Genomic DNA, 21,761 nt, shown 5'->3' on the forward strand with positions numbered 1-21,761 from the left:
AGACGTTTGTTTTGCAGGTCGAAGAGAATGAACGGTGTTTTGGCTTCCTTTTTTTTGCTTGTTGTTGTGCTGCAATCGAAGCGATGGGTGGCGATCTGTTTCTTTTCTTCGTCCGTATGTAGCTGTTGGTTATTGTGCTCGATTGCTCCTATGCTCGATCTATGAGCTATCGTTGACTTTCTTATGGAAATCGGTATCGATACACGCTGCATGGGCCGGATACGTTCGGAACACGTAAATCACTGCATTTTCTGCACTCTTCGGAATGCCCCGGAGCACCCAGATTTCGCTAAGCCGATCGTTTCTACCTCCTCGCCGCACTCTGCACCCTCTGAACGAAGCTATTGGCAAGGGGTTCGCTTCGCTGCGGGTTCGAAACTAATTTGCATCAAAACGTTCGTTCGCAAAGAAACTAATTTCGAACCAAATCCCTTGCCAACAGCAATGCTCGAGAAGGTTGGAACCGCTTGTGGGGAGACGCTTTGCCAACAAAATAAATCTGCACGCACACACACACACACCGCCACCATCACGTCCGCGACCAGAGAAAGAGCGAGAGAGAGAGAGCACTCGGGTTGGAGTGCCAGGGCACGCACCCATAAACGACCAGCGGGGAAAAGTTCAATATCCGGTTTGGCTCCGGCGGTACTGGGTTAGTGACACGCTTGGGCGACACACGCTGGTCGCGAAGTTTTGGCGCGCGCGAAAATTCACCTCACTCACACGGTAATTGAAACACGTGCACGGCCTACTGCGACAACTGAGCGAAACCACAAACAACCGCCTGCCACGTTGGGGCGATTGGTGGTTCGGTGTGAATGTGTCAGGAAACAAAAACGGAAAACCAATTTCGAAACAATTCAACATATGACACTGACTAACTAACATCGACCACCACCCGGCCCCAAATAACCACCATCAACGATCCTGTTCCGACATTCCCGTTAGCATGTCAGCGTTTATTGACATTCACAATCGGGCGCCCGAGGTCCGCGGTCCTTTTGCCGTTTTGAGGTTCGTGTCGTGTTTTTCTCCTCTTTAAAGCAAGCCCCGAACCGGATTGTCGATACCAGATCAATGGCTCCGTTGGATTCTCGTGAGGTTGGAAGCTGTCACTACCAACAAAAAAAACTTCCCGACGCCCAACCACACACACACACACACTCGCGGTCAGTTTTGGTAGCGTATTTTTTCTGTTGTTTTCGTTTTCCCCTCATTTAACTTGCTTCTCATTGAGCCGCTTGTTTGGTACCGCAGCCTCCAAACTGGTTCCGCGCCGTAACCACAGCCAAACACTTACTTCGCTTTCTACTAAAGCTGGAGAAAATCGAGACGCACGAACGCGGCCACCGCTGCTTTCGTACTTGTAAGCAGCACGAAACGTTAAGCAAACCCTCCAACACCGATGACGGTTATAGACGAACTGTTTATACGTACCGCGTGGCGTGTGCCTTCAGCCGTGTGCTCCGTGTGGGATTGGATGCGTGAGAGCAGAGCTCGGGAGAGTGAGAGAGCGAAAAGATGCCCTTTTCACTCTCCGTTGATAGCATTGGAACATGTGTTTTGAAGAGAACAAAGCGGTTAAAGTTATTGTTTACATTAGGATAATCTTTTTGGGGAATGTTTACTTCACATTAATTAAAATTTTATTTAAAAAAAATCCAGACCCGATGAGTTCTAATTTCACTAATACCTGTTCAAAGTATGACCTATCACTTATAGAATGAAAAATAATAGTAAACAGTGCACAGTGATCGCGAATAAAGTACGAGACGCACTGTTCATTATAATTGAGAGCCCTTTGATTACGAGAGAGCGCTAACACACGGAGAGAGAACCGCGAGAGATTACCGGATCCGTTGCAGGGTTGTCAAACGACGCGCAATATGTTGGCAGTTGACCGATGAAGACGGGAAATTATCAATTCAATTATTTTATTTTTTGTTAAATGGTTCATTAACGTACGATTTGTCCCCAAAGTTAATTCAGCTATACTTTTTTTTCAACATAAGGTATTCCATATTCGCAACTTCGTCTTCAGTATGGAATGTTCAACAGAAACCCCATTCCTCCGATGGAACCAACCACGGGGTGTCCCAAAATTTGTTCAAAACTGTTGGTCCTTCGCCCCCAAAATCCCCATTCCCCACAGCCGACCGCAATTCGGAACAAGTTGGCAACAAATTTGAAAGCTAAAACAAAAGTCCGCCCAGCGGGCGATGTCAGTGCGACAAGCGACACGTTTGATTCCGTCGTACCCGAAGCCAGGCGAGTGGAAATTTTTAATGCACAACCTCGAACTTTGCCATCCACACGTAGGCGAGCAGACGAGGCCCTCCTAACTAGTGCACAAAGTCTCCGGCTCATCTTTATTGTGCTTCCTTTTGATGGCGTGAACCAGCAAGTTGTGTTTATGTTTGGCAACCAAGAAAACAGCCGTTTGCACCGCAACCGGGATGTTGATGTAGTGGAACAACTTTATCGAAAGCTATCGAACTGGTAGCCGGCTGCTCCGGGGTTTGGGGGATGTATGACGTCGAACCGTTAGGGCACGAAATCACTGTTCAATGAAGTTATCGGTATGCTGCTTTCGGGGATCCAAATCTCTGGAGCGCATCTTAACGCACATAAAGAACTTCCGAAGTGGTGCCTTCCGCGGGATGGGAAGAATTTGAGTGACGTGATAATTGACGGACATGTTTCTTCAGTATGGACACGAGAGGATTGTCCAAGGTCGTCTAGGCGTGTGGAGGGGGACCTAAAACTTGGTACACGGGATAGTATCTGTTGACTTAATAAAGAAAATAGGGAACAAAGTACGTCTATTGTAGACTATGACGGACGTCGTGACGCACACGAGGCAAGGTTTAGGCTTGCTTTAAAGTCATCAAAGAAGTCATCTTCCATCCACAGCAACGAACAAGTAAAACGCATTCTTTTCAGATCCAAATTCAAAGTTCTGCCCTTTATTCACTCGATAACGGTAATGCGTCCATCGGTACCGCTAATGATGGGTGTCATCTTGCTTACGTAGCGCTCCAGCACGGCAATATCAACTGGGCCAATCATCAAATTGGTGGCCCTCTGCGGAATCATCGTGTAGCCGCTACCACCCTTCCGTATGTACGCACCGGTTGCCACCCGATAAATCTTCTCCGGATCGAGCGGTTCATACTTCGGCACCGAACAAAAACGACATCTTAAGCTCACCGAGACAACTCGGCTCCCGGCCGGACGGCGCAAATCATACGTCACCTTCATTCCCGACATCTGCATCATATCGGACGTGCCGTATCGGCTAGCACTGTGCTCCAGCACCTCGAGCAGATACCGGCCCTCCAAATCAAAGCTGTCAATCGTATCTTCAAACGGGACGGCCGTCACCAGCTCATCGAACGTAAGAGATCCCGCAAACAGTGACGTTCTCATACCGCCACCCGTATTGAACGCGATCGCCACCTCCGTCCACTGGTCCGGCTTTGGAGACTTTTGCCCTTCCGTTGCGAAGTAATCGATGTAACCGTCCGTAATGAAGTTGCCAAAGTTGCACTCACCACGCGAACATTCCGGTTTCGCGAGCATCACGGCTGAGTAACCGATCTGACGATTGGCCTGCACGTTCACCTGTTCCCGCCATGGAACTAACTGTTCCAAAACTTCTGGATCTTGTGGTACCGTGTCGTCGAGAAACTCTGGATTACCTTCCCATTCTCGCACGTTACCTTCCTCGTCGAAGTATAGCGTTATCCGGCCAACGTACTTCGCGTACGACGCCGCCTGTACAATCAGAGTGGTACGACCTTCGGGATGTTCTACCACAATCGGGTACGAATCTTCAGCGTCGTCGGGGAACCCTTCAGTACTGCCATTGTACAGGAACGTATGTGAATGACCTCCAACGACCACGTCCACATCTGGCAGCTCGCGAGCAATAGTACGATCGATCTCCAACCCGCAATGGGATAGTACAATTATATGCTGGACACCGGAAGTCTTCAAGCGATCGATCTCCAACCGTAGTTGTTCCACTTCGTCCAGAAAACGCAACCGCTCCGTCATGCCCATCGCATTGGTCAGATGATGAATAACGCCAATCACACCGATTTTACGTCCACCCCGATCAAGCACCACACTTTTCGTGTACTTGCCTTGCATCGTCGGCTCATCGCGATCGTCAATGTTGGCCACCACTACGGGACTTCGGATCACATCGAGGAACGGCACCAAACCACCTATTCCATGCTCGAACTCATGGTTCCCGAGTGTCATCACGTCCGCGGGCAGCATGTTCAGAAAGAGTGCCGTCACATTCCACCGCAGCAGCGAGTACCACAGCGTACCCTGGAAGTTGTCACCCGCATTCAGATAGATAGGGTTCCGATCGGCGTACTCCTGCTGCAGAGCTTTCACACGTGCCACCACTCGAGCGTAGCCTCCGATGCATCGTTCACCTTCGTCCGGTTTGCAACGCGTTGACGCTATGTTCGTCTCCTCAAACCGAGCATGGAAGTCGTTCAGATGGATTAGTGTAAGCGGAAACAGCTCACCGTCTGTGTGCGGTCTCGTTATGACCACTCCACCAACCGAACCCACCGTTTGAGGCAACACCGTACAACTGCCGGCCGCGAAAAGCACGCCGATTGTGATCATTACGAAGTACTTGCCCATCTTCACCGACTGCACAGACGCACTGACTCCACACAAACAACTGCGTGGCTGGCCGTGGATAGTGTTTGTGATAAGACACTATTACTGCTCTATTGGACACTGTTGGGAAGAAAAACAAGAAACGAATGCCAAACACACAAAAAAAAAACGTGATGGCTGGTGTTGACAGATAAGCTGCTGGAGCGGCGAGTACTTACACGATCACACGCGATCACTCGTTGACGAGATGGCCGTTGTTAAGGGTACGCCTGGTCGCGTGTTACTGAGGCCACTTAACTGGACGTTTGTCGGACCGGGCTGAGAAAGATGATTAACAAATGATTCACTCACGAGCTTGTGGAGGGATCTGCTTTACTGGTCTTCTCTTGAGGGGGACTGTTTTTTGCGCGATAACTCCGCTCTAACAAGAAGGCAATTGAGTCTGCCAGATGCTAGATGTGAGCTAGCATTAAGAAGCTTCTGGTTCCATTTGCTGGCAGTATTTAAAGGTGCTAAACGGAGCAGACAAAATGGCAGATAAAGGCAAAGGAATGCAAATTGATGATTTGTTAAGGCGAGGCATTACTGATGACAGACCACCCTTCCCTTTCCATGTCTCTTCCCATCGACCATCAGGAAGTATCACCCTTTCGGTGCCCTGCGGCTGTATTGCATCAATCTGCATCAACGCCATTCAGCTTATCAATTACCACAACCAGCCCGGCTCGAGTCTGATACGAGCATTTATTAGCCGTCAGTCGTCGCGTTTGCTATCACACCTTTTCTCCTCTCTCCGACCACTCCGTGATTAATTGGGCCGCGAAGCTCGTGAACCGAGATATATCGTCTTCAGACATTCGACTCGATCCTTCATTCATTGCACCCACCAAAAACCACAACCCACACTATCAAGCTGATGGAGTTTGCTCTTATCAACACACCAGTTGCTACAGTGTGTAACTAACACACGCCAGCGAACGCGTCAGTACGCGCTGAACCCTGGCAAGATGTGGATCGACGGACGAGTGACGACGCTCGGCTTGGCGCTCTGTGTGGTGCACAGTGTTGTGGTCGCTTCCGAGCAAGGTGTAGTGATTAGCAAACCGTGGCAGAATGGAAAAGCGGACGATTTGCTGTATCCACTAACGATTATCCATCTGAACGATTTTCACGCCCGCTTTGAGGAGACGAACACCGTCTCAACGCGCTGCAAGCCGGACGAGGGTGAACAATGCATCGGAGGCTACGCACGGGTAGTGGCTCGTGTGAAAGCCCTGCAGCAGGAGTACGCCGATCGGAACCCTATCTATCTGAATGCGGGCGATAGCTTCCAGGGTACGATCTGGTACACGCTCCTTCGGTGGAATGTGACGGCACACTTTCTGAACCTGCTGCCGGCCGATGCGATGACACTCGGGAACCATGAGTTTGACCATGGTGTGGAGGGACTGGTGCCGTTTCTGGAAGCAATCCAAAGTCCTATGCTGGTCGCCAACATTGACGATCGCGATGAGCCGTCGCTACGGGGGTTGTATCAGAGGAGTGTGGTGCTTGAACGGGGTGGCCGTAAGATTGGAGTTATCGGCGTGATACACCACGCCACGGACACGCTCAGCATGACGGATCGGGTCCACTTTCTGGACGAGGTGGAGTGCATCAACCGGGAGGCGGAATCACTGAAGCAGCTCGGTGTGGACATTATCGTGGTGCTGTCGCACTGTGGTTTTGCGATCGATCAGCACATTGCGCAGGAGTGTCCCGAGGTGGACATTGTCGTTGGAGGTCATTCCCACACGCTACTACACACCGGCAATGTGACCGATTGGCCGGACGTGCCGGCTGGCGAGTATCCGTTCGTAGTGGAGCAAGCTTCAGGTCGCCGGGTACTGATCGTACAGGCAGGATCGTTCACCAAGTACGTCGGCCATCTGCTGGTGTACTTCGATGAGAGCGGAGAAGCAGTACGCTGGGAAGGTAACACCGACTATCTAAGTGGCCAGTTCCCGAAGGATGAGGAAATTGAACGAGCGCTTGTCCCTTGGCGCTTGCAGGTTGATACGCTCGCTGTCCGTCCGGTTGGGATTTCGAAAGTGTTCCTGTCCAAACCGGCCTGCCGGACAGGTGAGTGTAACTTTGGCAGCTTCGTCGCGGATGCGTTCGTGGACTATTACGTCGGGCGGGGAGAGACCGAGAACGAGTGGACATACGCCGCCATCGGGATCACGAACGATGGTGGACTGCGGACATCGCTTAATCCCGGCACGCTAACGTACGAAGATCTGGTGACGGCTATCCCGTACGAAAACACGGTCGACACGTTCGAGCTGCGCGGTCAGTATCTGCTCGATGCGCTGGAGTATAGCGCAAGCCGGTACAACACGGCGGACGTGCTACAATTCTCGGGACTGCGTGTTATCTTCAACCTAACGCGACCGGCGTTCCAGCGCGTACAGCGGGTGGATGTCCGTTGTCGGGTCTGTCGAATTCCGCGCTACGAACCACTCGATCCTGACGCTACCTATCGGATCGCAATCGCTGCCTGGATCGGAAGCGGTGGCAATGGTTACGCGATGTTCGGTCAGCATCGGTCGAACGTGCGCGTCGGACCGCTGGATATTGACGTGTTCGAGCGTTACGTAGCGAAGATGTCACCGATTCTGCAGGGCACCGATGGACGCATGGTTTTCGTAACGTGAGAAGCTCTGCAGAGTTAATTTTAAATTGAAAATAAAGTAAGGGACTTTCCAAAGACAGAACTAATTTCGCTACAGGTTAATGGGCGCTAAAAAGTGGCCTTCTTTCCCCCGGGGGACGTGTTGATTATAGTGTACATAAATCTGTTTTCTTCTTCTGCTCCTTACCTAAGCTCGTTCATCGGTTTCAGCGGCCATTATAGTGTACACTTTCCATCATCATCATCATAGTTGGCGGTGACCATTTCTGAACCGTTTCCAGGACCACCAACAGCACCCGGGCTGTTCCACTGCACTGCCTTGAGTGGCGAAGAGTGTGCTCACACACCACGGTTTCTTCTTGCCAGGGCGCCAGTGCACGCCGGCCACGCTTAACTGATTAGTGCTCGTTAATTTGTGCTCTTCCCGGTGTACTTTGCTGCACCGGCAATTACGATATGCAAATGTAAGCGAACACAATGCGGCGCATGATTTTTCTTTCCAACCTGCAACTACTCTCCCTGCGAGTGTCAATATTTACACCAACGAATAGGAAAAAATCTTTCCCGACTGTGTCCCAGTCCCAACAAAAAGGGAGTCATCGTTGACCTAAAACGGTTCGCGCGCGCGATTGCGCTAATGACGAAGGTAAACGTAGTAGCCCGCACCGGCACTTGAAAGCCCTTGTCGAAGCCATGTTGGCCAACTTGGTGAAAGAACTATTCGCCCTACGATTAGGTCACGGTGACGAAGGCGGGAAAGCGTGTCGCAGATTTTCATCCGCGTGCACGCCCCGAAACACATATTTCCCTATTTACTTATCTCTTCAAGAGACACCGGATGGGTAATGGCATGCCGGTGCATACAGGTTCCTAGAACTCCATTCCATGGGCTCTCCTTGTGCTCCCAGCCCAGGACAAACCGACTAAAGTTCTGGTGTGGGACGTGTGGTATGGGCAGTCCGTTTCGCGGTTTCGCCCGCCGCAGTGTCACAGCGGGAAAATTAGGCCAACATACCGGCTCTCCGCAGCACTCTGATGCTACTCTACTGCACTAATGAGCGACCGGGCACAACATGCACTTCGCCAATTTCGGCCATGCTCACGGATTGTCCTAACCGATGTCCTAACCGAACAGACAGAACGAAATGACTGCTGACAACAACAACAAAAAACTCACTGCCAGGACGAATCGCAACCAGGCGACCACCATCAATGGTGTGATGCTCTGATAAATATCCGTATGTCACCGTGCGGGTAAATAGATCCCGCAACTCCCGGAGCCCTCCTAGCCTCGCCTAACTGCGGTATGTTACACATGTACCGTGGTTCGTCTGCAGCAGCAATATTAAATGTGCACCCAGTTGCGGTACGATGTGTCGTACTTGGGTTGGACGAACGCAGTGACACATGGGGCACAATTGTACCTTCGCTCGGTCGTTCCTGGTGATGAAGGCCGGGTGGGACGGCTGCAACAGTGCATATCCGCATGACTGCAGTCGAAGGGGGGAAAAGAGTCACCCTGCGCCAACACTGCGTTCATGTTTATGCAAACTTGGCAAAGATAAACTTTGTGTCACACGACATCGGACATCGAGTGATGGGCACAGTGGGACGAGCATTTAGAACTACGAAGTGGACAAAAAATTAGTGTTAGTATTCTATACTAAACATCAGTTTTTGTAAAATCTTGATGACTATTAGACTATTATCTTTCTTGAAAACTTTTATTCCTATATTTGTTTAAGGTTCTTAAACCCTTCAATACTATTTGACCACTTTTTCAATGTCAAACGGACATGGTGTTCGAATAATCGTTTGATTTGTCTCCACTGTCGCGTTCGCTTCCGTGTATCCAATGCAGCAAGCAAAAGGGCAAATCACCTGCTCATCGGGACAATTGTGTCCTTTCGCAACGCCGATGACTGGATTAAAACAATGGCAGGACCACGCGCACGAGCTCAGTAAATGGTCGGTGCTATTCGTGGAAGGTTCCAGGTGAAGGAAGCTGTGTTGCTGTGCGCATTCAAGTTAAAATAGATCAGTGTGTCTACAGGAACAACAGGCAGTGCCTACTTGGGACGCTTTTTGGCAGTAAGAAACTCAAATCGTGTATCATAACTAGCCAAAGTAGCAGCATGGTTATTCGACTGATTTGTGAAGCCGGCTCATAGTAACTTACTTACTTATCAGACGCTATAACCGCTTTGCGGTCTTGGCCTGCTGCAACAATCATCGATACCGCTCACGGTTTAGCGCCATCGTCTGCCAATCCGTTATCCCGGCCGTTCTGGCGGACGCATCAACGCCATCACTGCATCTCAATTTGGGACTTACTACGCCTCCTCTGTTCGTGTGGACTGCCTAAAAGGACTTTACGGGCTGGGTCGTCCGGTGTCATTCTCATAACGTGACCAGCCAACAGGAGCCTGGTGAGACCATCGTACAGCTCGTAGAGCTCGTCATTGTAGCGGCTCCTTCATTGTCCTTCCAAACATACGGGGCCAAAACTCCTTCTGAGCATCTTCCTCTCGAACGGGGCCTTAGAGGGCTTCGCCAGTTTTGGACAGAGTCCATGTCTCAGAGGCGTATGTTCCAGTCCCAGTACTCGACTATAAATGTTCTGTACAGTCCCAGCTTCGTCCGTCGCGACAGGTTTTTAGAGTGGAGAAGTTTCCTCAGGCTGTAGTATGACCGGTTGTCCAAGACAGCACCGTTGCGCGTAACTCAACATCAATGTTGTTGTCGTTGCGTAAATCAGTGTTTGTTAGCAGGGCCGAGATGGTGCCACCATCATTTTGGTTTTCGCCTCGTTAATCTCCAACCCGAGCTTCTGTGCCGCACACTCGATCCTTTGATAAGCTTCTGCTACATAGGAGAGCCTCAAACCAATGATGTCTATGTCCAGGATCTGGATTGACCTATAGAAGATGGACCCCGAAGTTTCCACCTCCGCGTCGCGGGTGGCTCTCTCTAGCGCCAAGGCTCATAGTAAACTACGTGCAATTGATCCCACCCATAGGTCCCACCCATAGGTCCCACCCATGGTTTTGCAATAGGAACCCAGTGCAAATGAGCTTCTTTTTGAAGCCTTTAGTGTACTAAATTCTACACCGATGCATTACAATAGGTCCCATCGGTTCTTATAGGCTCTTCTTCTTTATTGGCCTAATATGTATCAAAAACCGACAGGATCTAGACTAAAATTCAAGTTTGTGGTACGAGTGAGTTGCCCTTCGTGCAGACGACCCTGCCTGCCTTTTAAGGTCATATGCCTGCCATTTCTGGCTTCATCATCATCATCATCGTCATCATCATGTTGGCCTACTCTTTTAAAGAGCACGTCGTCGTGAATGACCCTGATCGTCGTAGGCACCCGATCTCCGACAGGTCTTCCGTCACTTGATCCAGCCAACTGAGGGTCGCTGACGAATACATACGAATACATTTCTGGCTTACCAGACTTAATATGAATACCACCGTAGTAGTTGGGTAGTCATCAGTCTTCACCACTAAGAGGAAGCGCGGCCCAAATGAGATTTGAACCCTAGGTCCTGCCGTGAGAAGACTGGGTCCTGCCGCTGTTGCATCAACCGGCCCCAGTTCTTGTAGGTTCTTCTTCTTCTTCTTCTGTGGCACTACAACCTCGAGAGGTCTCGGCCTGCCATTTCTGGCTTTCTGTGACTTAATTTTACCCGTAGAAAAGTAGTCAGCCTTTCGTACGGGGAGGCGGTCTGGATGGGATTTGAACCCCGGCCCTGCCGTGTGAAGACCGGCGCCGCTGTCGCCTCGGCCACCGGACCGCCCCAACCAGATATAACCGTCTTGTAGGTTATATCTGACATATATTGTGTTCGCTCTTGATGAAGCCCATGCTTTAGGCATACTCAATAAGCCACAAATGTATTATCAACAGTACTTTAAATAGTACTTAAAGAGCTAAAAACTTTTTTATCCCCTCGCCGTTACGCATCCTATTTTTTCGTAGGACCGGCCATCCCCATTAAATCCTCCAATATTTGCTAGCGAATCAGATACAAGTGGCTTAACCGTACGGCTGAAATGTTTATTCAGCCGACAATTTAAGCGAAAAGCTGTGCGTGTGTGTGTGCCACTGCAGGCAAAAATATACACGATTGCATTTCCCCCCCGTCCATTAATCCCCCTTCTTTTCTTTTTGTTTTGTTAGCTGGCGTGAAAAACCCCTTTCCGAACCGTCGGTTCCGAAAGTTCGAAAGAAAATCGAACCGATCAGTTACGCTTCGCAGCATAATTGAATCATAACTCCGAACATCCTTCCCATGCAGCCCCACTGGCAGCAGGATTTTAACTGCATTTTAATTACTTTTTTTCGGGAACCCAGCTTCGTTGCGTACTGGTGGAATGTGAAGACAGGGCAAACAAAAATTGCATGTTAAAAATCTTTTGTGCCTTCCCGTGGAACGTCATTTTCACGCCGGCTGTGGACAGATTTTTTTTGTTTTGCGTCGAATTAATTGGTGAGGATGAAAATATTCCTGCCATTTTATTTTTTTTCTCCTCTGATTGCACGTGTCTCGCGTTAATCTGGGCTGAACGGGAACTTTAAATAACATACAGAGCAATTTCACACTTCCGAGAATTTGATGCACCATTTTGATGTGGTTCACTCTCCCTCCGCCGGCTGTGATACTTTAATCTGCAAATCATTTTCAATTATTGGCCACTCGCCGGTACTCGGTAGTTGCAGTGAAACATGCCGGTAAAGGGGATCTCTTGGAGAGCAATCGGATCCAACCATCAAAGTGAGCATCCGCCCGGTGGCAAAAAGGAGGAGAAAAACGGAGACTCCACCACTACGCTTCGATTGGTGCTTAAAGCTACTTAGAACGGCCATTGAACGACCTGCCGAGGGGGTTTAAAGCTAAAGAGCGATAAACTTTAATTATCCAACCGCACCGAGCACCACACCTGGGTCGGATATACTTTTCCGAAAACAAACCCTTTACTTTTCCTTTCTCAAGTTGCCGGTTTTACGCCAGCCAAGCAGGGCCCCTCTCATCACACCGAAGCAGACGGCAGTTCGATAAAATTTGCCAAAAAATGCGTTTCCTCTCATGCGAAGGGCTGCGGTATGTTGCCGAACAGCATTTAAGCCGTTACCCATTTTTCCCAATCTACATCACCCGGGGAGGGGATGGGGGGGGGGGGCGAAGGGTTGCGGGGGGAGGGATGGAAAATGGAAAACATTCCATTATGCGTCTGACCTCTCCCTCTCCAGTTGCACTCCAGCTGGGATTATCCTTCCCCGTTCGCCCGCAGAAGGTGTCGAACTCAGCGAGGTGAAAAATTGGAAAATGATGACTTTAAGGCGTCCACATGGCGTCCAGGTGCGGGTTTCTCCGGTTCTCCCCCAGACGGTGGTGACAAAATTCGAAATTAAACTTTAATGAAAGTTCGTTCGGCAGCGAACGAGCGCTCATCGATTCAAGTGCGGTGTCACACATGTTCGGCAAGGCTTAAGCTCGCTCGGTATCGGATTCTCCATAAAGTCGGTTCTTTAGGGGAAACAATCCCGGATCGATCCGGGAGGGGGCAGTGCAAGCTTTACTAAGCAAGCGATTTCACGTACACCGTAGACTTCACCGACCATGTGCCCCATTCCACGTCGACGATTAATGTTACCTTCGTGACCGGTGTATAGGAGGCTCTTGCTTGCAACCGTCGCGAAGATGCGCAGGGGAAGAAGCACTCACACACACACACACACAGGAGGTGTAAGGAATGTGTGCGGGTTGATTGATTGTCGATACATGCAAATAATTTCCTTCCGTTTACCGACTCGGCGCACTGACGATGACGATGATGATGAAGGCCACCAAAATCATAGCTTAACGGCTGTTGAAGCCGGGAAGTTAGGGGGAAAATCCGCAGCACAAAAGACACATTGCCGTGGACTGTCGCGGAAGGGGCGGAAGTCCTATCAAGACTTCCCCGGTCTGCACGTTCCCGTTAAAACAAGTCGCCGATTTAGAGCGGGATGGCTTATCAACTTCCAACCAGCTTCCAAATATCTATCCATAACAGGACTGTTATTGACCGCAACCAACAAAAAACACACACACATCACCTCAAATTAATCGATAGTGTTCCGAAACGCCGATTAACGATCCCGGTGCGGTACAGTAACACGGAAGCACAATAAAAGATCAAAGCATGGTTTCGAACCGCACGTGGGCTGCGGCTTCCGGCCGTTCCTGTGAAGTGGCGTCAATTAAGTAAAGAGAGCAACAATTACAGATGCGAAATGGCTCCCGTTTTTCCACTACACAATCGCCACGTGGCGTTCGATAAGGGTAGGTGGATGGCGGGATGTAGTAATTGATTGATGAATGTAAAATTGGTTTGTAACATAAATCCTGCCGATTGCTCACATTGCGATACTTTTCACCACAGAATTACGCACCCGGACGATGCATAACGAACGCGTAACGTTTACGGAGAATTTGCGCCAGTACTGTCTCAACACCACGATCCATGGGCTGAAGTACATCGGGACGGTATCGTTGACGTGGTGCGAAAGGTACGCCAGCTTGTCAGTAAAAGCATCATCGACCACGCGGTTATGCTAGCTGATTGGCCACCATTTTGCGTACTGACCCAACTGAGCGGGCAATTCCATTTCAGGGCGTACTTCTTTCTCACATTCCTCGTGGTGACCGCCTGCTCGATCTACTTCATCTCGAAGGTGTACATCAAGTGGCAATCGTCGCCGATCATTATAGGGCTCAATCCGATCGCGACACACATCAAGAACATTCCCTTTCCGGCGGTCACCATCTGCAACATGAATCAGGTCCGCCGGGAAGTGGCCGAACGGATCGAGGAACGCACGCTGGAGCAGACGGTGCTGCAGAGCATCTGTTCCATCGATGGCGACTACAACGTGACACAGTACGAAGGGAAGTGGTCCGCAGTGAAGAAGTTATTGCTGAGCGTAGGTAACGCGAACGACACGCTTGTATAAGCGATTCTGATTGCCTTTCTTCCACCGCCACCAGTCAACACAACCCTGCTCGGGTATGCTGAAAGCATGCCGGTACGCCAAGCAACGGGAGAAATGCTCTGAAATCTTCCAATCCGTCTTCACCGACGAAGGGCTCTGCTGTACATTCAACACGCTCGACACGGTGCACATGTTCCAGAATGCTACCGCACCCAGCATCTTCCCGGCGGAGGTCAGCAACGGCAGTGGACGCTTCCGGCCGATTCTCTGGACACCGGAGCAGGGGTACGGTGAGCCGCCGACCAACACAACCTACCCGCGTGTCATTGCCGGGACGGGCGTTACGATGGGGCTGGCGATGGTGCTCGATGCGAACGTGAGCGATTACTACTGCTCGTCCACCTCGTCCACTGGGTTCAAGATCATTTTCCACAGCCCCGCGGAAACACCGAAGATTACGGACTACGCGCAGTACATACCGGTCGGGTCGGAGAACCGGATTATCATTACGCCCAAGATTAACGATGCGGCCGATCAGATCCGGAAGGTGGCACAGTCGCAGCGGCAGTGCGTTTTCGGCAGTGAAGCTAACCTGTCCTACTACAGCGTTTACTCGCGCAACAACTGTGAGCTGGAGTGTGAGGCCCGGCTAATACTGGAGAACTGTGGCTGCGTTTTGTACTATCTGCCCAAGCTGTGCGAGGAGACGAAAATCTGTAGCCGGGCCAATGCGCGTTGCTACGAACAGATACGCAGTTCGATCGCGTTCACCGCCAACACTAGCATTGTGTGCACGTGTCTGCCGGGCTGTTTCGAGATCAGCTACATACCGGACGTGACGACGGCGGAGCTGCAGGTGGGCAAGTTCGGTATACGGGAGAACCTGCTGGATGAGGTGAAGGATGAGGAGTACGCAAAGTAAGTGAGGGTGAGCGGACGGAGCGAAATGGCCGAAGGTGCTGAATTGCTTTTTCTGGGTCCGGCGTTTAGGAAGAACCTCGCGCTGATCTACATCTTCGTGAAGGATACCTACTATCGCAGCTTTACCAAGGGCGAACTGGTCGGCTTTACGGATTTCCTATGTAACTCACTCGTCTGCTTCGAATTTTTAGCAGTCGAACAATAACTATCCTTCTATTGTCTCCTTTGCAAAGCAAACGTCGGCGGACTTCTCGGACTATTCTTGGGCTTTTCGATAATTTCCCTCATCGAGGTCATCTACTTCGTGACGCTCCGTCCGTACTGTGCAAAGCGCAAGCAGCAGCGCACCAACGTAAAGGATCGTAATGTGGAGGTTGGCAAGCTAAATGCCGCACGTAACGATCTTCTTTGGGTAGGACTGTTCAACGATCGATTGACCATTAACTTTTAACGGTTTCCTTTTTTCCGGCCCCCCAACAGTTTGGTTCGAAACCTCCCGTCACGACGGTTCAATTCCTTGGCCGATCGAACGATCATGGTTATGCTGACGACAATCACCTGCAGGCTGGACCGAATGCAATGGTAAAAGAGTATGCCACTAAGCTTAAGCATCTTGTTCACTCTCGACTGCAACAGGCTAGCGGATGGGTGCGCAACACGTTCCGTTCGCGCAGAACGCAGCTGGGCAGGGGCTTCGGACAGGAACGAACCGGACCGCGGTCCTACCCGTTCTACGATTGAGGCAAGCTTTTGGCTTTCATTTATTGTGTCCTTCGAGTAGTTCGAGGTTTGTAGCACCATGTTGTAGTAGTAATTGAGTCATCCTGTGGTCCTATTCTCACTCAATGAAAGTAACTCCACAAACTGCTAATCTGTGCCTATCACAAGTGAAGTGGCTGTGTGTATAACAAACGTTAACGTTATCGCGCTGTATATCGGTGTATGTCTAGAGCAATATGAGCTAACAACAATGCACAGCACACCAGTTCCGCTTCCGTGCGCTGTACGGAGAGTCCTTAAAGCAGAAAATAGTACACCCTCTCTCACCACGTTTCACACCCTGCACCAGCTAAATCTATAATTATTGTGCGCAATCTTGTTCGTGTGGCGCTTTTGTGTTTGGCCCTCCTATGGCTAGTTTGGCTAATCTCCATCTTTATCATCGTTCGAGACAACGTTCACGAGACACGACGCCGCGCAGCAGACAGAGCATTATTTAACGTACTTTCGGTAGGTGTTATCCATCGCGTAATCAACCGCATTATCGATCGGATGGATGATGAACGGGATGGCAAGCAGACCGAGCATCGTTGGTCCCCATTTAGCGACCGGGCCCTTCACTTTGTTAGCTTTCAGAGCGGCTTTTGACAACCAGCAGATTCTGTTGGGAAGTAGGAAGGAAATTTGTTAGAATGATCGCCAATAAACTGTAGCTTGCTTGTGGGAAGGATGCATCCCTACCGATTGATGGTGAACCCGGGAATGATGACCGAGGCAAACATTTGCCACAATAGCGTGTCGCCGGATGCAACGGCAGCACCACGGAATCCTCCTCCAAGTATCTCTGGTTTCTGCAAATAATACAAACCAAAATTTAAGATGCATTGCTTTCCCAACTGTGAGGACAGTTTCGACCTACATCATACTGTTTCTTCGATTTATCCGCCGTATCCGCCAGCACGTAGCTAATCGCCACCGCATAGCTGGCGTGCACAAAGATCTTCTTGATCACCGGACGGAAAGCTTCTCCAATCTCGTTCGCATATCCTTGAAATCAATCATAGCAAAACAAAAGGCGGTCAAGGCAAACGCAGCCCGGCCATGATGTAACAACCTGCACTAACCTAGATAGCGTACCGGGGTGTCCCGATACAGGTCCTTCTCGGTAATTGACATCGTTCCTGCGTTGGCCTATATAATCTCCCCACACTTCGCGAACACAAAACCGCGTTGCTAATGCCGACACACACACACGCAGCCAGAAGAACAAAATTAGCCACTCGACAAATCCTCTTATCACCTGCGCGATAATCGACCAGATGCTTACGCCCGCGATCAATGCCTTTGTTTACATAACATTGAACACCCCGTTCGTTCGGCCAGCACGTGACAAAGAGAGGGCCGCGCAAGAGTTTTCCTCGTGTTCCGGTGGTTCGCTTTTTCGCGTACAAAACGGTTTTGCTATCAGCTGTGTGATATGGGCGAAATGTCAAAACAAACCTACCGACCACACACTTTCCGGCAAGCCACCTATGATTTGCGCGTGCGATACCATATTTATCGAGATGTCTGTTCTGAGCTTTTTTTAGCATCGGCGCTGCCTCGTGGTGTGGCGAAAGAAGCTTAGACAAGACATCTAACTTGTATTGTTGTTTTGATGTTTGAAGTACTCAACTCCTACAGCCTCTAAACAGGCACGCGCGAGTGTGTGTGTGTGCGTTTGTTCGAATTGTTTTGTACCACGAACAACACACCACACCACTACCACCAACACGCTTGCTCCGATGCACACGGATTTGCCCTGAGGGGGGAAAAAAATACACACTCGCAGAGCATTTTACACTGAAATGACGCGTTTGTTCGACAAAACGGATCGAATAGTGAGCTGTCAAGGCTGGCTTTGTGGCGAGCGCGTCGCGTGAAAATCGGATGAAAATCTTTCCCGTCTTTTCGTGCGTGCGTGTGTGTTGTGGCTAAAGTTTATCCACTGTTGAGATCGCTTGCTATTTCGTTTCTTGTTTTCGATCCTGTTCGGTTCCGCGATTCCCGTGAAGCTGCTGAAAAAGTTGGTGTTTTTGTCTCCTGTGTTGGGTTGTGTGCGTGCGTGTGTATGTGCATCTCGGTGTCGTCCGCATGATTGCGTAAATAGTGTAAGCCTGCCTATTTTTCCACCTTTTTTTCTATTTTACTTCGTGTACGGGACGACGGGCTGCATCTACTGCTTCAGCTACGGCAGAGGAAAAACACGTATCTATACACACATTCATGTGCAACCGTCCGTTCGGAAGGCCAACCAGTGAAATCGACGTGTGGTGCCTTCTCGCTCACTCTAACGGGGTGCAAGAAAAGAGGGCTGTCAGTGCTAGACTGTTCGCCCATTTCGGAGGTTGCCCCTTGGTGGAAAGTCAAATGTTCGTTTCTTTGCGTGATGTAGTTTTTCGTCTGGTACCTGGAGGTGATATTGGGGAAAACAGTTCAGTTTTCTTTATCGGCTAGTGGTGCATCGAGCGGACCGTGAAGAAAGAAAAATTGTCACACACGTCGTCAGCACATGCATGCGCGGTTAATTGAATTGTATTTATTCTGCTCACCATTAGTGGGCGCCGTCGGTCGAAATTCGTCGTCGTATGCAAATGTGGACGCGAGCGTGTGTGTTTGTGTGTTGGGTGAACGAACTGTGTTGTGTGTACTCGCACCAAAGAGCCAGTGCGTGCGAAGTTGTGTGCGTGTCTCACTGTGTGCTGTTCCTGCTCCTGCTGCAAAAAAAGTGACTACAATTACGTGTTTTTGGTGCATTTTTTCTGAATTCGTTCAAAGGAAATAAGTGCTGGGTCATTGTAATTAACTGTTTTACGTTTTACGTTCGCCTAACCACTCTCGCTTGCCATTAAGTCACCAAAAACGGGAAAAGGTTACCTGAAGGTGGTCGTTTTGAGCAGAAAATAAAGCAATAAATCCGAAAAATGTTTCGAAGGAGTTCGTGGCAACATTCAGAGCCTTTTTTTCGTGCGTGTGAGTGTGTCAATGAAATTTCCTTCACTTTTTTCAACGATTTTCACACCCGCTTTTCCCGTGCTATCCTCTGGCGCTGGTAAACGATCGAGAGTCCTTTGTTTTCAATTTTTGATTGGTCACCCTCGGGTGGTGAAGACGTACCACCAATACCAAAGCATCGCGAGCGCTTCCACTAGCTACGTGGGCACAGGCAACTGCTGCTGTCGCCGCTGTGTTGGTGGACGGTAGACGATGAAACTTTTATTCAGCTGAAAAACTCGAACGAAAAGAAAAGCAGAAACACGCACTGTTATTGCTTTTCGGCCGTGCGAACGCGTAAGATTTTCCAACGAAAAGTAGCCATTGCTTGTGTGGAAGAGAAGCGTAGGACAGAAAGAGAACGCCGCAGTAAAACACCAACACCAATCCAAGGGAAGGAGGAAAAATTATTGACTCTTGTGTTCGCCCCACGTCCCAAAGTAATTCCGTGTTTTCCATTGCTCGAGTGTGCTCGTTAAGAGAGGTGTATCCGGGAATTATAAGATGCACAAAAGCTGCAGGTCAGCAATAGAGAATTTTTGTTTGTTTCCCCTGTCTCATCATTGCTGACGTTTCGCTGTCATCGCCTGCTTTACCAGTGTGCGCTTGTTTTTTTTTATTTGTCGATTTTGCCACAATTTCCATGTGTTTTCCTTATGATTACGCGAATTGTGCTGTGCGTGTGTGTGTGTGTGTTGGCGGATTTATCATCATCTGGTGGAAAGAAGAGGTGACTTCAAACAAGCATTCCACGGTAATCCAACAATTGGAAAACTATTATCATCACCTGATGGCACGCACACACATCCACACGTCCATATGCACTTTGAATGCAATGCAACAGCAACAACACAAAAAAGCAACCATCATCAGCAAGCCGTACAAAAGTGTGTTTCGCGAGATCATTTACGCCGCGCGTCTGCTGTTTGATATAAAATGTGAAGGAGTTGATTTTAGTGTGCACCTGTTTGCGAGTGTGTATGTGTTTGTTTGGTTTGGTTCGACCGACGACGAGGCCGCGTTGAATGTTTATTTTTTCGCAGCCCGCCTTCGACGTGTGAGTGACTCTGTGTGGTATGCGTGCGTGTGTGTGTGTAGGGGGTGTTGGTATGAAAACGATGGGGGGGGGGGGACGATTTGATGGCGCCCATAATAAGAAAGGTGAACAAAGTAAGATAACCTTTGCACACGAGAAGTATGGGCAGAGTGTGTAGGGCGCTGATAAAAACGAAGCGTTCGATGCAAATCACTGAAAAAAGCGTACATTTTACACATTCATTTACGTATAGTGAACAAAACGAATAATCTTTTTAGTTTATTTGATCGTTCTTAATCGAGTCTATTGATTTATCTTTTTATATTTTCGTATGCTTGAGTGATATGGTTACACCTTTCGATACTGGTGTTCGGTGTTGAGTGTGTGCGTGTATATGGTACGCTCCGATGCCCATAAAACGTTATCTTGTGTGTCTCTATACGCATGCATGCATTTGCCAGCAGCAGCAACGACCTTGGCATGCAATGAAAACAACGCAAAACAAATGTCTGAATGTGTCTTGTTTTATGTGTGGAGTGTATATGGACAAGACAAGACGAGGTTAGTGGTGGTGGTAGTGTCAGTTAGGAGAGCTTGATACATGCCAACCGTGTAGACCACCCTATTCACATCGCTACATCCTTGACTACTGTGACTGTGGCTGTATCCTAGATACCACCACAAACGGCTGTAATTATCAAAGCTGACGTGTGAGTGTATGTGTGTGCTGTGTGTCATGGCTCGTACAGCTGACAAGAATTAGACTCTTTTAATTACTTTTCTATCACAACATTTTTTTCCGTTTTAGCAGCTATTTCATCGAACAAAACGCAAACCCATAAGAAAATCCGAAAAGCAAACCACAGAAACTGTTTCGGAAGCGAAATACGAAAAGAAATCACGCACACACACACACATACAGGAAAATGCCTGACGAAAAGGAAATGAAGAAAATGCGTCGTCCATGGATGTTTAGAGTTTTCTTCTTTGTTTACTCTATTGGGAATGTTTTTAATGATAATTACATTGTGGGGAAATTATCAGTGCATGAAGTAGAAAAAGATGCTTTCCGTGCTTCCACTTACATTGGCTTTTGCATACACTCGTGTGTGGATAGATACTTGCCATGGTATGAGAAGAAGAGTATGTGATAAAGTCAGCAAGAAAGGCACAATTAACATTCTTCTCTGTTTTCCACTGCATATTGCTTTATTTTTTATTTTTGGTGGCTTTGATGAAACAAAGATTTTTTTTTGTTTTCTATTCGTGTAAAAGAGTTGTGTTTTCTTACACTTTGTTACTTTTCTATGATTTTTTGTATGTTTATTTTACAATTAACACTTCTTGCTCTGCCTTTGTGTGAGTTTCTTCCAGTGCAGGGTTCGCCAAAGTCCGGGCCATCAGCTGATTTTATCCGGTGCGCGTGAAAATGTTGGCAGTACTCAGGAAAAAAACTCAAGATCTCGTTTCTAAGCTTTCAACGATTTTAATTTTTGTTTATTTGTTTTAAATTAATTTTTATTATAATTATAAGTACTGTCAGTACGACTGCAGTCATAACTGTGGAAAGAGCTATCAGGCTGTGGTTGGTCTACGTTTCAGTTCTGTTTCAATGTCTGGCCGTTTTCGAAAAATAAGAGTGCCGGTCCTTGTGCTAGTGTCTTGGGAAAGCTCGCGATAACCCTGCAAAACCACAACTTTGCTTTGTTTAGGCCTCGTCGCTCGAGTTTTTGTTGTGTTTTTTGATG

The 21,761-nt window shown here is 48.9% G+C and overlaps 6 protein-coding genes across 16 annotated transcripts in view; 3 read left to right on the top strand and 3 right to left on the bottom strand.

The window, feature by feature from the left end:
- The window catches only part of LOC118505609, a 73,490-nt gene extending 72,065 nt beyond the window's left edge, over nucleotides 1-1,425 (bottom strand). For 3 of the 4 annotated variants that reach the window (XM_036041647.1, XM_036041646.1, XM_036041642.1), the window contains exon 1: nucleotides 1,301-1,422. The gene's annotated coding sequence lies outside the window, so the exon portion shown is untranslated. Of the gene's footprint in view, nucleotides 1-1,300 lie in introns of all 4 variants that reach the window. The other variant, XM_036041645.1, reaches the window with a different exon arrangement.
- Nucleotides 1,426-2,936: 1,511 nt separating this feature from the next.
- LOC118505610 (apyrase-like) lies at nucleotides 2,937-5,173 on the bottom strand. The gene is made up of 2 exons (XM_036041649.1): nucleotides 4,866-5,173; nucleotides 2,937-4,767 (listed from the first exon to the last, which is right to left on the bottom strand). Exon 2 carries the CDS (start codon nucleotides 4,666-4,668, stop codon nucleotides 2,971-2,973), a length of 1,698 nt encoding a protein of 565 aa, XP_035897542.1. The 5' UTR covers nucleotides 4,669-4,767; nucleotides 4,866-5,173; the 3' UTR covers nucleotides 2,937-2,970.
- Nucleotides 5,174-5,356: 183 nt separating this feature from the next.
- On the top strand, nucleotides 5,357-7,403 carry LOC118505611 (apyrase-like). The gene has a single exon (XM_036041651.1). The coding sequence runs from the start codon at nucleotides 5,655-5,657 to the stop codon at nucleotides 7,341-7,343; it is 1,689 nt and encodes a 562-aa protein (XP_035897544.1). The 5' UTR covers nucleotides 5,357-5,654; the 3' UTR covers nucleotides 7,344-7,403.
- A 5,228-nt stretch (nucleotides 7,404-12,631) lies between these two features.
- LOC118505615 (pickpocket protein 28) lies at nucleotides 12,632-15,989 on the top strand. Its single transcript, XM_036041675.1, has 7 exons — nucleotides 12,632-13,653; nucleotides 13,754-13,880; nucleotides 13,985-14,294; nucleotides 14,359-15,221; nucleotides 15,294-15,385; nucleotides 15,458-15,636; nucleotides 15,705-15,989. The coding sequence occupies exons 1-7, from the start codon at nucleotides 13,605-13,607 to the stop codon at nucleotides 15,963-15,965; spliced, it is 1,881 nt and encodes a 626-aa protein (XP_035897568.1). The 5' UTR covers nucleotides 12,632-13,604; the 3' UTR covers nucleotides 15,966-15,989.
- On the bottom strand, nucleotides 15,957-17,786 carry LOC118505616 (mitochondrial fission process protein 1). The gene is made up of 4 exons (XM_036041676.1): nucleotides 17,069-17,786; nucleotides 16,864-16,991; nucleotides 16,686-16,795; nucleotides 15,957-16,605 (listed from the first exon to the last, which is right to left on the bottom strand). The coding sequence occupies exons 1-4, from the start codon at nucleotides 17,118-17,120 to the stop codon at nucleotides 16,437-16,439; spliced, it is 459 nt and encodes a 152-aa protein (XP_035897569.1). The 5' UTR covers nucleotides 17,121-17,786; the 3' UTR covers nucleotides 15,957-16,436.
- A 13-nt stretch (nucleotides 17,787-17,799) lies between these two features.
- The window catches only part of LOC118505613 (myotubularin-related protein 4), a 34,030-nt gene continuing 30,068 nt past the window's right edge, over nucleotides 17,800-21,761 (top strand). For 4 of the 8 annotated variants that reach the window (XM_036041662.1, XM_036041661.1, XM_036041663.1 and 1 more), the window contains exon 1: nucleotides 17,800-18,094. The gene's annotated coding sequence lies outside the window, so the exon portion shown is untranslated. Of the gene's footprint in view, nucleotides 18,095-18,154; nucleotides 18,400-21,761 lie in introns of those variants that run through there. The other 4 variants (XM_036041664.1, XM_036041665.1, XM_036041666.1 and 1 more) reach the window with 4 other exon arrangements.

Source organism: Anopheles stephensi, chromosome 2 (assembly GCF_013141755.1).
Source record: "Anopheles stephensi strain Indian chromosome 2, UCI_ANSTEP_V1.0, whole genome shotgun sequence".
Classification (NCBI taxonomy): Eukaryota; Metazoa; Arthropoda; class Insecta; order Diptera; family Culicidae; genus Anopheles; species Anopheles stephensi.